A 17509-nucleotide genomic window follows, 5' to 3' on the forward strand; every position below is an offset into this window, starting at 1 on the left:
AAATTTTTATTGTATATAAATTGTAACTTTAAAACTATGTTTTAAACTACGACTATTATCAGTATAGTGTTTTATTATTATGGCACGTTTTTATGCTTCTTCTGTACTAAAATCTCGTAAATATTTTAATAATCAATGCCACTTATGTTATACAGGCCCCAGAACACACATTGTTCTCACAAATTCACTTAGAGTCTGTGACTTTGTACAGCTCTTGTAGAAAATAAACTCGCCAATTCCTTGTGTAAGGAACGCTCTGATATAGAATAACTGTAATGAAGACCAATCTTCCACTGCAAGTCAGTGAGATGGGCGGCGTGCAGCACGTGAAGACCTGGCTGGGCCAGGAGAGAGTCTCGACTGATAGTGATAGGTCAGATGGTTCTGCACGGCAGGAGATACAGGAACATGGGCACCATCAACCACGTCTCTGGCCTTCCCACGCTGCCGGCAGTGGAGCATTTTTGGCCTCTTACAATAGACGATATTAGAAGACGTTCCCTGAAGAGAACAAAAAAAGTTCAATGAATAATTCTCTTTTTTGTTCTCCTAAGGTCAAGAAGCTTAGAAATTCCAACTAGCCGTATAGGGCCTTTGAAAACCTTTGCGTTGCTTCCGAAGTGACGGGAAGTTCTGGATGGGTAAGGTTTGGAGTAGGGGCCGCTCCTGTCGAGGAAGAATTTAGGGCAATAATCTCAAGCTATGTCCTCTCCTGGAAGAAGGGGAAGGACTCTGAACCAGCCTATCCAGTCAAAGCAGAAAGGGGTGGCACACCCTTATGTCTAGGCTAGAAAGAATCTTGACTATTAGAGAAAGAAAACTCCAACTGTCATCTCCCGCAGTAGACTAGACCTATCGAATTACCCTTGCACCCCAGAATCTCAACATTTTCGGTTAGTGATGTGCCGCTCCTGGACATCCATAAGATTGCCCAAATTTAAGTGATACGTCCGTTTTTGCTGTTCCTAGTGTAGGTTCAACAGGAATGTATAAACGAGCCAGGAGTGTTCCTGGCTTAATATCATATAAAATGCTAATTGACACCATAAAAAAGGAAGAAAGAAATTGTTTTTATGATCTAAAAAGTTCCATTTATAGAATACCAAAATAATCACTGTCATCTCCAGGAAAGGTGTTGAGAGGAATGGAATTCCTGTGGAAAATGCTCTCTGAACCATCAAAAAATGCCAGAGAACAGTTGAATATAAAAATATTTCAAGCAAATGCCAAGAAATGCTTTAACCTGTTTGAACACCTAGTTATTCAAGCATGAACCAGTGATTTAATACAATTTGTTGGGTATGAACCAATGAGTGTGAGGACCGAATAATGTATAGGTGAGTGGGAGGAAACTCATTAACTAGCACAAAAATTATCATAATAACAAAAGTTTCAGAGAGGAATGAGATTTTAATAATTATCAAAATACTTTAAGTCACCGTCACAAACACAAAAATAGTCTCTGGAATTGTAATTAATTATATAAATAATGTTTATTACAAAAACTGGAATGGAATAGACTTTTATTTGAATATCACAATATTTCCCATCGTCGTAAAAACAACCGCATTACTTTTTTGAAAATAAATTATTAAATTAGAGAGACATTAAATTTATTTTTCCAATGTACGCATATAAATGTTTTGTTTCACCCTGTTCTCTAATATACTGAAAGTGAAATAAAATTATTTCCAAGAAATTTCCAAAAGTTTTACATGTAAAATGTATGATAATTTGACTAATCTCAAAGTCAGTGATAGTAAAATAATAACTATTATCTAAAAAAATAAATTAAAAACGAATAATAAATAAAATATTAAAACTTAACAGCATTAGACTATTTAGTTTACAGTTCTATTTTATTTTATTTTTAGTAGCTCTAATTTGGTGGAATTTATATTTTCTCGCCTAATATCAATTGTAGTTCCACAGTCCCTGTATTATTCACTTATAATCGTTTTGTTCGGTAACTAAAACATTTCAACTTCTTCCCCCAGGAGGATTTACTTCGGTTTGTTTATACCTTCCAAACCGATGTATCACTTACAAGTGGACAACCGTATGATGTGAAGGAGCAGCATCTCACTAAGCGCAAATGTGAGATTCTGGGGTAAAAGTGTGAATCGGTAGGTTTAGTCGGTTGAGGATGACTGTTGGTTGTGCTCCCTTAGTGTTAAGGCCTGTTGCTACCCTTAAACATTCCTTCCCTTCCCCTTCAGGGATGACGCTGGAACAGAGCAAGCATTACTCATCCTGAAAATCCTGTCACTTTGGTAGCAAGCTCCAAAATCCTTTTAGGATTTAGTTTCCTCAGAGTCTCGTATTAAGAAAACAATTCCAGTATGCTAACAGTAATATTTATTTAAGGTAACATAAAAGTAGGCTTGTTGCATAGGGATTTTGATATGAAATCCTCTGTATAAATCAACGTAAAAACCATCGGTAGAAAGGCAAGATCCAAGAAAAAACACAGGTTACTGTCTCCTTGCAAAGACTTACAGTATAGTACGGTCATCGTATTTTTTTGAAACCCAGCAGGGATCACTCCTGGCTGGTTTGTAATTTCCAGTTGAACCAACCACTGGGCATAGCAAAAACCGATGTCACTTAAATCTGGGTAACCTTATGGATGTCCAGGAGCAGCTCATCACTAACCGCAAATGTCGAGATTCTGGGGTTCAAGGGCAATTCGATAGGTCTAGTTTACTGTGGGAGATGGCTGTTGGAGTTGGTAGAGTTTGTTCCCTAACCTCAGAGGTTCTTGCTAGCCTCAACAAGGGTGTACCACCCCCTGCTTACCTGACTGGAGAGGCTGGTTCAGAGCTGGCCTCCCCTTCTTCCGGGGAAACATGACTTTGAGTACTAATTCTTCCTCATGGATCTCAATAGGAGGCGGCCCCTATTCCCTAATCTCACCCATCCTGAACATGCTGTCACATCGGAAGCAGCGCAAAGGTTCTTATAGGACTAAGTGCAATTTATAGGCTTCTTGTCCTAAGGGAACAAAAAAAATGGTCATCCTATAGGCAACCTTCCAACAACCATTCCTTTATTCGAAATTCATACCCCAAAAAATAATGCGCTCCATTTTGGAAGGATTGTTTGATGGGTTGGATTTTGGTTTATCCCACTGTCTAACATTCATTACTGCAACCATTACTGCAGATATTTGACAACTTAGAACAAAGTGACCACATATACAGAGCGGGTTACTGCTCTAGAAATCGCACGACGGGCACCCATCTGATGACGCTTTAACGATCGCGATGACGACCAACGGCAAATGACTGTCGGTCTGTAGCCGCAGCGTCAGTATCCCACGAGGTCGGCGAACCGCGGCTATTGTGGCGTCGACCGCATAGGAGACCTCAGACCGAAACCTCGGTTCATGGCAGACCTACTTCAGGCTTCTGTTGGTTCATGCTCACTGGATAGATTAAGAGCGTTGGTGGTTAGATTTAATGCTAAGTAACAAGGTAACTTTCTGTTTCTTTATTTATTTATTTATTAGTAGCATTTTTAATTAATTGATTGTACTATACTCTGTCCGAAGAATCGTGACCCTTGAAGAAAGAATTGAACCGGCCACCAAAACTTGACTACCTTGAATCATCAATTGAGACCATTGTGAAAAATTGTTTTAATAAAGAACATTTGTCCAAACTAGGTATACTGTGGCATGTTAATTTTGTAGAATATTGATATAACCCTAAACCTTGAGAGCTGCTGTAAAGTGACCTTGAATTTTCTACCATCAGATCGTGTAGTTATGCACTCATTATTAGTCGTATGATTATAGGAGATGTCTCGTTTTAAAGATATATTTAGATTAAAGATGTACGCATCCTAGTCTACTGCGGGAGATGACTGTCGGAGTTGGCGGGTTCCGTAAAGGTCAAAGAGTCTTGTTAGCCTAGATATACAGGTGTGCAACCCCCTGCTTGCTTTGACTGGAGAGACTGGTTCAGAGTTGGTTTCCCTTCTACTGAGGAGACTTGTCTTGAAATTAGTGGCCTAAATTCTTTCTCATGGACCTCGACAAGAGGCGGCTCATACCCCCAACCTTACCCATCCCAAGTATCCTGTCACTCCGGAAGCAGCGCAGAAGTCCTTATAGGACTACTGCATTTTCTAAGCATTTTGCCTGAGAAAACAACCTCTCGATTATATGGTCAAAGCCTTAATCTCAGGCTACCGTTAATTTCGTTTAAATTTAAAACCCTCTATTCGGAAACGATGTTGGTTCGGGTTTTATAACTAGTAGTTCATATATAGAAACTCTGGTTTTGGAACTACCAGTACCAGACTATAGCGGTACAACTACAAGGCACTGGGGGTGATCTGTTCTACCTCTAACACTAAGTTATTCGTTGCTTGTTATTTCTCAGAGAAATTAGATTCAAACCAAGCATCTAGTGTGGATGGTGCGTTAAATAAGTTAGTGCTTTTAAGAGCACGCATATCCGCCAACTCCTATCCAACCCAATCCTGGATCCTCTTAATGCTCGGCCATCTATCAGTTATTCAATTGATACATCTCCTTTTTCTGTGCCTTTGACCACCAAACCTCTGACGCAAATTCTCAAATATCCCGGATGTTTTTGTTTTTGAAATTTGGGTAACCAATATTAGAGAATTAGAGAAATAATTTATAAGGCACTTATGTAAACTCAGAACTACGTCGTCCCTGTGTTTAGAATACTTATGTGAAAACCGGAAATATTGCTGAAAATGCTATTAAATTCTCCATAGACACATAAAAGGATTAAATAATCCCCGGGGGTTGTCATAAGTACACATACTAAGGAATTTGACATCAATAAGATACACATTTTATTTCTGGAAAGGACTTCAGGCTGGATTTTTTTGGGTCTTTTTGAATATCTTAAAACAACACAGAATCCCGCCCCCTTAATTGTTTTTAAGAGTTGTCGATAAAATTTAAATTCAACTTTAAGCTGATAATATAAAATCGTGACCCTAATTGACATTTTTTTCAAAGATGCATTTTGAAAAAACTATTGAAATATTGAAAACCATAAAGCATTTACCTCTTATCTTTGTGTTTCCTTAAAAACGATCGTGCTCCACGATTTCGCCATGAAGAGGTTTATTATTATATTATATGCTACCTCGTAGATAATGCATAACAGTTTCCAAAACTTTAAGATCAGGCCTACTTATATTATACGTTTGAATGGAGCAACTCCTTAAATTTAACTATGACCACTACCAAGCTCCATGAAATTCGTTATTGCTGCCATTTATAATATAAATTAGATAATACTATTTATCTTTACTATTTGTTTTCCACTACGACAGATGATATCCATGGAAATACAAAATAAAGGTGCACTGCATGGTATATTGCATTATGTGGATCAGCTGTAAAAAATATTACCTATAGTTACAGTTAATACATTTTCTTTAAATTAGTCTTTTGGAATAATAATATGTCTATGTTTTATTCTTATATATAAATAATGAACATGCGGAACTTTATCCAAATCTGTCTACTAGGTTTTTGTAATTGAGTATCCAGCATCCAAACATCTTTTAATCTTTCGCATTTATGATATTAATAGGATGCATGCTGACAAGGCACGATATAAAAGTTTGCAGAGAATATTTGAAGACGCGCACAGTTGCTTGCATAGTGCAACAGTAAAAGTGCAAACGCCATACTTATGAGTCAGCCTGTGAGACAATTCGCAGATAACACACGTAATCTTGCAGTTGCTGCAAACCTGACTCGCCTTGTTAAAGCTGAACAATAACCAATAACCGTAAAACTGAACAATCACAAGTGTTATCACTTAACGAGTTATTTCCTTCATAACTGTGGGAGCACAGCAGCGTTATAATTGGGAAACTGCTATATTTATCACCGCTCCATTATTCAATTATTGTATCAGTTCATATCTGCAAAATTGATAACGTACATTGAATCGATATGCGTTATTGGTCGTAAAATAATCGCTGGTTATTTAAGAACGTCATTAGTCTATGAGTGGAGAACTAAGTAGCAAACACAATCCGGGTTTTCTTGGAATTGATAGAGGCATTGTTTCTAAGAAAAACGCGATCGTCAGCCACGGTAGTTTAGTGGATTATATTTTCCTTGCTTGATACATTTACACAACCGTCTGACACAAAAATAATAGTTTTACACCAGGTAACTTGATAAAGAGATTGAAAGGCGACACGTAAAGGGGGTTTATACAGCAATACACTCAGGGCTCTTGGACTATTTACATTTGAGAAGTTGAAAAACATTCAATGCCATGATTTTCAAGAACATTATAATCATTTATTCCATTTCAAGACGAAAAAACTAAAAATCCTTTCGCATATCTTAGCGGGTAAAACGGATGTCGCAAAATAACCGAACGTCGCTGCCGTTTGGATGGGTGACCATTATATATATATGGTTCGACTCCCGGCGGAGCAAGTACTTTTTGCGATTCAATGTTTATTGAAATTAAATAAGGCTATTGCCATTTATACAGTTTAATGTAAATAAAAGTCGTTTGACAGGTATTTGGTCTTCCGATCATATGTTAGTTTGCTCATTTAAACGCATATGTGACAGATACGGCTAAATACAAAATAATTGAATCGGAAAAAGTAAGCGCTCTGTGGTGTAATGTTAGCACATTCACCCGGCAAGTGAGAGATCCGAGTTCGACTCCCGGCGGAGCAAGTACTTTTTGCGATTCAATGTTTATTGAAATTATATATATATATATATATATATATATATATTTTGATATATATATATATATATATATATTATGTAACTACAATTTAAAAGCTACTGTATGTAGCTTTTATGTTAGAATAATAGTTATAAGATATTCGAGCGTCGCTGCCGTATCATATCTGGAAAAATTATATATGGCAGTAAAGTGATAAAATAACATTAGCAGGTATTGATATATATATATATATATATATATATATATATATATATATCAATACCTGCTAATGTTATTTTTATTTTATATATATGCAAGTTCACTAGAAAGATAATGATTTTCCAGATTAAGCGTGTTACTACGTCAATTATAATTTACGTAGATGACATAAAGCATACACAGTTCGTAGTTATTTTTAAATTTGTAGTTATGTCAAATAACTACGAACTCGGATAGATATTCTTCTTTTTGTCATCTACGTAAATTATAATTGACGTAGTAACACGCTTAATCTGGAAAATCGTTATTATCTTTCTAGTGAACTTGCATCTAACAGTAAAGTGATAAAAATAACAGCATTGTATTGATATTGATATATATATATTTTGATATGATACGGCAGCGACGCTCGACATTGCTTATAACTATTATTCTCATAAAGCTACATACAGTAGCTTTTAAATTGTAGTTATGTCAAATAACTACGAACTCGGATAGATATTCGTCTTTTTGTCATCTACGTAAATTATAATTGACGTAGTAACACGCTTAATCTGGAAAATCGTTATTATCTTTCTAGTGAACTTGCATCTAACAGTAAAGTGATAAAAATAACATTAGCAGGTATTGATATTGATATATATATTTTGATATGATACGGCAGCGACGCTCGACATTGCTTATAACTATTATTCTCATAAAGCTACATACAGTAGCTTTTAAATTATAGTTATGTCAAATAATTACGAACTTAGATGGATATTCGTCTTTTTGTCATCTACTTAAATTATAATTGATGTAGTAACACGCTTAATCTGGAAAATCGTTATTATCTTTCTAGTGAACTTGCATCTGGCAGTAAAGTGATAAAAATAACATTAGCAGGTATTGCGGTGACGTCATAAGGTTCGTGTCTCCGCAACCTCTGGTAGACTTACTTGTCTGCGATAATAAGCTTTGCTCGTGCAGAGGCTTATCCTTCCCAACTGGAGTAAGGTTAATTAATGATATTTCATTTTCTATGTAAACATTAAATTATTTCATCCATATATCCACTATTTTACTATGTTAAAAATATCACTAGGCAATATTAACTACTCTGCAAAATGAATAAAACTAGCAATAAATAACCCTTTCAGATTGCAGCAGTCACGTATATTATTAGCTTATAAGAAACATTCTATAGTCTAATGTACCTATATTGTTTATAAAAACTAAAAATTATATATTTATTCCTAGTTTTTATTTTTTTATTAAAGTCGATTAAAAGCTGTACTTTCAAATTATTTATTGCAGAAATACTGAAAGTTCTCCCCCCCCCCCCCCCCAAAAAAAAACACATATAAATGTGTTGTTGCCATGTATAAATGTTCTCGTGATATCATTTGTACATGGCAACTCTGAAAGTATCATTTCACTAGTCCTTTGAGCAACTATTACAAATAATCTTGAGACTGAAACTTAAACTAAAATGCCAGCACTGGCCTGCATAAAAAGAACATTACTAATTTCAAAATATAATTACCAAAGGCAAGCAGCCATTCAGACTGAGAAAATTTAAAATTATGAATAGTTTAGTTTTCATTAACGCCTGAAAATGAAGATTTTGTGGTCTTTACCCCTGAGTTATCGTAATTTGAATACAAAACCCAGATTGAAAAAAGTAAGAAAACCCTTGTGTGGCGGTATGATTATGACATTGTTAAAAATAGGTTCTGTAAACAACTTTCCATCTCGTACAACTAGGTGCGCTCGTGGAGAAAACGAATAATTACAGGGAGTCGTTAACGTTAACAAAAGAATTTGTCATGTTTATTCATGTCCGAGGCAATGTGACGGCGGCGGCAAGCGGCACCTGCAAGGCGAGCTAATAGGCGGGAGATATTCACGGCACGACGCGCGTTCTTGTGTTGACCTTGGGAACGAGACTTGAGTGACATCTGTTATTGATCGTCACTGATAACCGGCCTCTTAACGGTCAGTTCCTCTTTGTATGTTACTTTATAGTAATGAGCGCTCTTGTGTTGACCTTGGGAACGAGTCTTGAGTGACATCTGTTATTGATCGTCAAATATAACCGGACTCTTAACGGTCAGTTCCTCTTTGTATGTTACTTTATAGTAATGAGCGCTCTTGTGTTGACCTTAGGAACAAGTCTTGAGTGACATCTGTTATTGATCGTCAAAGATAACCGGCTTCTTAACGGTCAGTTCCTCTTAGTATGTTACTTTATAATTCCGCCCGCTCTTGTGTTGACCTTGGGAACGAGTCTTGAGTGACATCTGTTATTGATCGTCACTGATAACCGGCCTCTTAACGGTCAGTTCCTCTTGGTATGTTACTTCATAATCCCGCGCGCTCTTGTGTTGACCTTGGAAACGAGACTTGAGTGACATCTGTTATTGATCGTCACTGATAACCGGCCTCTTAACGGTCAGTTCCTCTTGGTATGTTACTTTATAGTTCCGCCCGCTCTTGTGTTGACCTTGGGAATGAGTCTTGAGTGACATCTGTTATTGATCACAACAGATAACCGGCCACTTAACGGTCAGTTCCTCTTTGTATGATAGGCCTACTTTATAATTCCGAGCGCTCTTGTGTTGACCTTGGGAACGAGTCTTAATGACATCTTTTATTGATCGCCACATATAAACGGCCACGTAAAGGTCAGTTTCTCTGTGACAGTGTAAGATTCCAGACGCTGTACTCAGAGGAACGTGGACTGGAGCTAAGGTCATTATTTGATTCTGATTTTACAAAAACGTGTAACTTACAGAGATTATAGTTCTATCAATGTAATTTCAGTAATGTATGTTACTATTATTTTTAGTACTTCGGCAATTACGCCGTTATACTGGGTGTCCCAGAAAGGAATGCACTTTTACTTTGGGGAAAGCCGAATGTCCAAGAGAGATAAGATAAAGAGCTTATCAGGGCTTTGTAGCCATGCCCGCGGAAAATCATTTGCCATGGATCGCTTTACCGGTGAGCAGCGTGCTTTCTGTGTACGCGAGTATTACCATACGCTTTCTTATGTGACAGTTCGACGACACTTCCGCGCTCAATACAGACTTCATGATCTCAACCAAACGCCATCAGTGGACATAATTAAATGCTGGGTGCGCAAATTTGAAGCTACAGGATCAACTATGAACCCTCGTCCCATCGGTCGCCATAGAGGAGTGCGTTCTGAACAAAATATCGAGCGTGTCCGAGATGCTGTGGAGGATAATCCACACCGATCAGTAAGAAAACACGCTGCTGTTTTGAATATACCCCGAACCAGTATTCAACGCATTTTGAAACAAGATTTGAAGTTACACCCGTACAAAACCCAGTTAGTACAAGCATTGAAAGAGACTGACTACCCGCTTCGGCTTAACTACGCAAACGAGATGCTTCGTAGTTTTAGAAATTTCAATAACATAATCTTCAGTGATGAAGCACATTTCCATGTCGATGGATATGTGAATAAGCAAAACTGCCGTTATTGGTCTGCAGAAAATCCAAGGGAGAAACACCAACGCTGTTTACATTCCCCGAAGGTTACTGTCTGGGCGGGAATGACTCAAACAGGCATCATTGGGCCGTATTTCTTTGAGAATAACCAAGGGAACACTGTGACAGTAAATTCCCAGCGATACATAACAATGATTAATGATCATTTACAGCCGTTCTTGCAGAAGTTACCTCGGGCTAACAGGCAAAGATTGTGGTTTCAACAGGACGGAGCTACGTGTCATACAGCAGGAAACTCCATGACTGCAATAAGGCCGCTGTTTCGTGGGAAGGTCATTTCCAGATTTGGTGACATCAACTTTCCTCCGAGAAGCCCAGACCTAACTCCATTGGACTTTTTTTTGTGGGGGTATCTAAAAATTCGGGTGTACAACAACGCTCCTGCTACCCTCGATCATCTGAAGCAAAATATTCGTGAGGAAATTGAAGACATCCCACCAGAACTCTGCCGTCGAGTTTTCGCAGATGTAAGGTTTCGTTTGGCGGAGTGTCGGCGCCGGAGGGGTCTACATCTGGATGATGTAATCTTTTACAAGTAATTTCCCTGAAGTGTAAAAAACAGGTAATCCTGGGATAATTGCTGTAAATAAAGCCATTTTTCTGTTTTTTTTCTTTTTAAAAGTGCATTCCTTTCTGGGACACCTAGTATAACAATTGGTGTTCTAATAAAGATTTTTCTAAGTTCCGAAGCTAAACTTTCTTGTTTATTTTCTTCAAATCCCCTTACATAAAAAACTATATGAAATATAAATTATAATACATTATTATTAAGAAATACTGGTTTGTTTAACCATTTATTAGTATTAAGGCACTAAAATAAAATGTTTTGAAATAAAACAATATGTTTTATTTATATATGTTATTATCAAAGATTTAAACATGAGCAGCTTTACTCATAGTCATCTTTTGCCTCATAAGAATAACAATACTAAGCGTAAAAAACTGTTACGTCCTTATAGAATCGTGGGACATGTCTCATTTTAAAGACATGATTATATTTAATAAGAAAACTGATTAATTTTTTATATGTTCATCGATTATTAAAAAAATGTAAAATGTTTTGTGCTTCAAAGTTTAAATATTTAAAAAGTATATACATTTTTTACAAGAATAAAAAGGAAATTTTATGCACATTAATCACATACAGGGCGAGGAAGACCACCCGTACAGTACGTATAACGGCCAAACCAAACGAGGTAGATTATTCGTAACAACTTAAACTCCCCTATTTTTGTACTGCAGTTTTGAAACCATTGGAGATAGAGACAAACTTTAAATGTAGAAAATGTTTATTTTTTAAAGACCTTTTTAATTATGTACAACACAACCTAGGTTGCTATTTGATTTTTTTTAGATTGGGGCTGTATTTCAAAATTCTATGTATTTTTAAAATGTGTAAATTTTGGGGTAGGGTGGCATTTGATGATATTTTTCGACAAGCCGTCTCATCATTAGTTTTGAATAAAAATATCGTCTCTCTACATTTGTGCAGGTAGTTGCAATAAATTTACCCACAAACCCCTGATTTTTTAACGTTTTGGTGTACCCTGTACATAAGCGGCAAGATATGTTCAAACATTTTGCATCAAAATAATCAGTGAAGAAATACCTTTAAAATGAGGCATAACTCAACATACCTTTACGTTTGAAAATTTTCCAAAAACCACCCCTAGTTACCATCCAAAAACTACCCTTTTGGGGAGTTTTAGAGATTTCAAAATAATTTCTCAAAATTCTTTGGGGTGGAAATAAGAGGATTTAAGTTGTTAGGAATAATCTACCTCGTTTGGTTTGGCCGCTATACGTACTGTACGGGTGGTCTGCCTCACCCTGTATTTCAAGATAAGTTAAGGTCGTAAAAATATGCAAACTATTTCATGGGATAAAGTTTAAGGTTGTTTCACTACAGCTAGCTCTCATAAACTGAACTATTTCTCCGACTCTTGGAATTTCATCATTCTTTTACTCCTAAACAGTGTGTTCTAGATTCATTCCCGATCACTGACTTCATTATCGTAGTTTGTTTAAATTTGCTCATGTTTCAATAGGCCTTGATGTGCTTTTTTATATATCAATCTGTGAGCAAGAACATAAATTGTAAGGAACAATATACATCTGTAAAATAAGCAGTTATATTGTGTTATTCAAGTTGTTTTTTTAATCAAATCCCATTTCTAATGGAAGCGACGAGCGAATTTGCACAAGTTTTAGACATCGCCAATCAGTCTATGTATTGCCGCTTATGTTACCACAATAGCACTGTTATGCAATATATGCATGGCTGAGCCAATTTACAACGCTTATATAGCACACTTATTGTTATCCTATAATTAATTAATATGTTTAACAATATAACACAAACTTGTTTTTGACTGATTGTATTAGAAATTCCTCTAAATTTGTAAACTTTTTATATAGTAGCTTACTTGTAATACCTTTTCCTAAAATAAATGTGGTTTAAAATAATTACGAGGTGCTGAAGGACTAGTAGATTTATTATGATTTTGTAGTGTAAAATGTTGACGTGGGTCACCTAACCAATTTTTATAATTGTTGCATATATGAAATTATATAATTTTCCAGTATATAGACCATGAGCTGTCATTATTAGTAAATATATAAATGAAGATTTATTAGAAGTTTCTTTGCCCAGTAATATCCTGGCATTTAAAATAATTTGAACATTGCATCGTAATGAGTTGTTACGAAATTTGGTATTGTACTGTAAAATCTAGTGAAATAATACGTAATGATCAGAAACTTCCCTTAACATTATTATCTCCGATGATAAACATTTGAAAATAAAATTAATTCACTAATTTATTAATGTCTCCTATTTAAATTTATGTATATTTCGGAACCTAGACAATTTGATGTGAAGTATAAATTATCTCAACCTCGTGGATCAAATATAGGTCAAGGATGTATTTACTTTGAGGGCCATATTAATTAATGGCTGGGATTGTTTTATTTTCCAATTTACAATTAAACTACCGAATTGAATATTTAAAACCATCTATTGAATATGGACCAAACAGCAGCTTCGTGTCGCCTTGTTATCATTAGCGGATATAGATGTAAAACAAAGTCATTTAAATTGTTAATCCCAAGTTGTAAAATCTGCCACTGAGCGATTTACTGTTAGTGGCTGTAAATACTGTGGAATCGAGTACAAGCACACTCCATGCTAATTGTAGGTGGTGGATATTCGCTTTGGTCCCGTTGGTAATTTCATTCTACGGTTTAAATTCATTAACTATTGCAATCTTATCCAAATCCAGTGTCAAACTTAAGTAGATCCAATTAATTTTATACTTACACCAAAACACACACAAAATCTCGCCCGATGCAGCTAAGACAAAATTAAAATTTTATCCTCGTCATGGGCATTAATCGATTTTGTTGGTTGAGGGGTGGCGTTATTCGTGTACACTTTAGCTTTTTACTAAGGAATCATTCTTTGCTTGAAATTATCAGTATTCTATAATTTTATATTTAGAGGGTACATGTTTGTTATTTTTTCCTCGTACTAGCAGTTACCCGCGCCTTCACATGCTAATTGTAGGCTTTGCACGTGTATGAGAACCTCTGGTTCCAGTAAATTATATTTCCGAAGCCTATTTTGATTTTGCCTAGCTGCCACGAGTAATAAAATATGTCAAAAAGTGTATATTTTAATATACTCTAGTCTTATTCATTTTTGCCAATATTTGTATAACTTTACATGCCACACAATATTGTAAATTATCAACGACAATAAACAATTATTATTATTAAAAATCAAATCAAATTTATTTCAAAATTTACAAACAAGCATAGTACACGTAATATATATGAAATTGGTCCCACATGGGCCGGCCACAGAGGCTTGTGCGTGGTGACGAGTCTGGTCTTGTTACTGTGCACAGCGGTATTATTATAGTTATTATTAATAATAATAAACTATTTTGTATTCTTTTAAAACAATTATTGTATATAAAATCTAAAATAAAAATAGACAACTGTAATTTGTAGGCTACAGGCAACATTAATTATGCCACAATGCTGAAAAGTCTAATTTTAAAAATCATAAAAATAAGGTACGTTAATTGCTATAGAATAAATCATTGAATTGAACAAAATTACGTTAATTAATGTTCAATTTAAGGTTATTAGAGGTGTTTAAAACCACCTGAGATAGGAGGCGAAACGGCACAAGACGGCCATAGCAACAGTAGTAGAACAATTTGTTAGTGTAATAAAGTAAGGTAGTCCAGTAAATAATTGTGATCATATATATTAGTCTAGTATATAGATGAGAGTATATTATTTCCATAGTAGTGGTAAGACTGTGGCTCTCCAACATAGAGGTCACGCGTTCGCTTCACACGGGCGTCCATAAAAATTAGCAAGTAGGTTTGGGCCGTTTGCCCTTAAAAATATTTAGTGTGACATTAAAATACCACTGGTGTAGAAAGAACCTTCTTAAAACCACCTACACACACATACTTACGAATATGTGATGTTCTCAAGTGATTTTATACTTTAATCGTTGTTGAAAGTTTTGCTACCTAGTTACTAAAACTTAAATAATGTTTTAAACCGTTAAAACAGTTTCGACAACAAAATACTTGTATTACTTATTTTGAATTTGTGGTAAAAACATAGTATGGAACCCTTTCCACAGTTTATTGCCTCAAATATTTTTAGAAATTTATACAAGCACTTGATTACTTGTAAAGTATTGTAAAAAACTTGTTTACATCGTGCTTTATACACTACAAAAATATTCTGGATGGTAAAATTAAAGGATAAATGCAGTTATTGAAGAGAAACATCAAACTCGCTCTAAGATTAAACCTCGTTTCATACAATAAATTTACGAGAATGAAATTCAAACATGTTACATTTTTAACATATCATACTTAGAAGAGACTTAATGGTTTTATTTGCATTTTTAAAGATAAAAAAATTAATCTTTTTAAAGTTAATATCGGTACCAATGTGATTTTGCTCTTTTTTAATGCCGGTGGATTGTAATTTTTCAAATTTTAATTAATATGATTGTACATCCATTACAAAACTTTTTAGCGTTTTAGCATTTTTTGATTTTAGCAAACATTTTTAAAAATATATCTATGTTGTTTTGAAGATATTAATAAATTAAATTTAAAACTAAGAATAAAAATTAGATGGTTCCTATTACTTTTGCAGCATAGTTACAGAGAAATGCAGTAGGTGTAATTTTGTTCAAAATCTAATACAGCTTTAAATAATATGATTTTAATCAAAATCATTAGAGCGGGTCATTAAAAAAGTCATTACCTTACAACCAATTAAAACATTGCGCTCACTATTCTCTATAGGCACTTAAAAAATATAATAATAATGTAAATGTATTTCTAGGTGAGCAGCAATCAGATATTCCAAAAGCCGTAATCTTGATCTGGTATTTTTCTCATCACAGAGAAGAGAATAAGTAGGTATATTTGTAAAAATACACCAAATGGATTATTTGCTGTCTAATTAATGAATTCAAACATTAATACTTCATAACTGATCAGATAGAGTATTGGACGTTTTCATAAATGTGACGTTATTGTCAGATCCAACATAGAAGATTTCTTATAATAACAAAATATTATAAGATTTATTTAAATATAGATATGAGACCAAATTAAAGGTTCTAAACAAGAATTTTCATTTAAAGCACTGAATATTTCTCTGCCTCGGTAGAATTGAACTTGCTGCCAAAATAAACATAAATCATTTTTTTACTTAATTAAATAAAACCTCTCACAATGTTCAAACCTTGAATGCTTAGAAATTAAAAATTTAAATAGCTCTTTCGCTTTTTGGAAAAGGTTCTCGGGACAAAGGCCACAATTTTGAGGATCGCTTTGGCTGTAAAGCTTATCTGACGTGAGAGAAGAGTGAACATTCGCCCCCGCACCGCCGCCATTGCCGTGTTAGAAATGACACCCACTCAATGAATATGCAAGATGTAACTGTCGACCATTTTACATAACTCCTCGTTGTCCCTTTGACTTTCAGTTGTAATTAACTCGTCAGTGGATCGCTTTTAAACACAAAATTGGGGAAACTGTCAGTATTCGAGGAACAATGTAGTACGTACAGTTTTAACCATATTTGTTGGGAGTTATTAGGGCTACTTTCTACACCAGAGGCATTTTTATTGGTTGCAATAAAATTTTTTTGCTGAAAACTGTTCAAACCTATTTGTAAAGCTTTTTTGGCCTTGTTGGGGATCGAACCCGTGACCTCTCGATTAGAGAACCGCAGCTTTACCCCTCCGCTACGGTAAAGGTTGAATTAACCTGAAGTGGAATCACACTTCTATATCTAATCGCTGTTGAAATACTGTTTCACAAATTTGTTAAAAGTTCTAAGGGTTCTTTATGAAATTGTTTTGTATGAAACTATATTGTGGCAAATAAATTATGTTATATCTGTGTCGATTTTATTAGATCCCTCCTCAAAATTAAAAATAAAACTTTCAATACTCTTTGAAACGACTAAGAGATAAATATTAAAAAGGGGGACTAACACAAAATTTTTAACTTCTCATGGATGTTAAAAATAGTACTATTTTAAAACAGAGATTTTAAAAAACAGTAAAATTTTTATGACAGATGTAAGAAAATACTCGTAACAATATATATGTGAAATTGTAACTAAAAGGTCCGGCAGCTTCTTCTAAAGATCGTATTGTTTTCCTTCTGTATGTCTGTCTGTCCATCCTGTTAACTCTTAATAGAAATCTCTTAGAGATTTGGAACACTGTACCTAGGTTCCTCTTTGTCCTACTAATAAATTTGAGGTTAAAAGGGCAAAATTAAAGGTAAAATACAATTATAACAGTTTTACATTGGGCTTTTAAGTAACCGTAATGGTAGTAAGAAAACCTTTTAATAAACACATTTGTAAAGTAACTGATTAGTATCATATGACGTAATATCATGTGACAAAGTATCACATCTGATGAAGTTACTTTGTTAGATTTGTTAGTATACTTTCGTCATACATGTCTGTCGATTCGGTTAGTCATTGTATTGCTTTATTTCTTTAGTATC

The 17509-nt window shown here is 34.9% G+C and overlaps 1 protein-coding gene across 1 annotated transcript in view; it reads left to right on the plus strand.

Moving 5' to 3' along the window:
- Window positions 1-275: 275 nt before the first annotated feature.
- LOC124363402 overlaps window positions 276-17509 on the plus strand; it is a 147495-nt gene continuing 130261 nt past the window's right edge. Inside the window, exons 1-3 of the mRNA XM_046818653.1 lie at window positions 276-426; window positions 9960-10162; window positions 13634-13661. Of these exons, the coding sequence (XP_046674609.1) occupies window positions 276-426; window positions 9960-10162; window positions 13634-13661 (382 nt within the window). The remainder of the gene's footprint in view (window positions 427-9959; window positions 10163-13633; window positions 13662-17509) is intronic.

This window comes from Homalodisca vitripennis, chromosome 5 (genome assembly GCF_021130785.1).
Source record: "Homalodisca vitripennis isolate AUS2020 chromosome 5, UT_GWSS_2.1, whole genome shotgun sequence".
NCBI lineage: Eukaryota > Metazoa > Arthropoda > Insecta > Hemiptera > Cicadellidae > Homalodisca > Homalodisca vitripennis.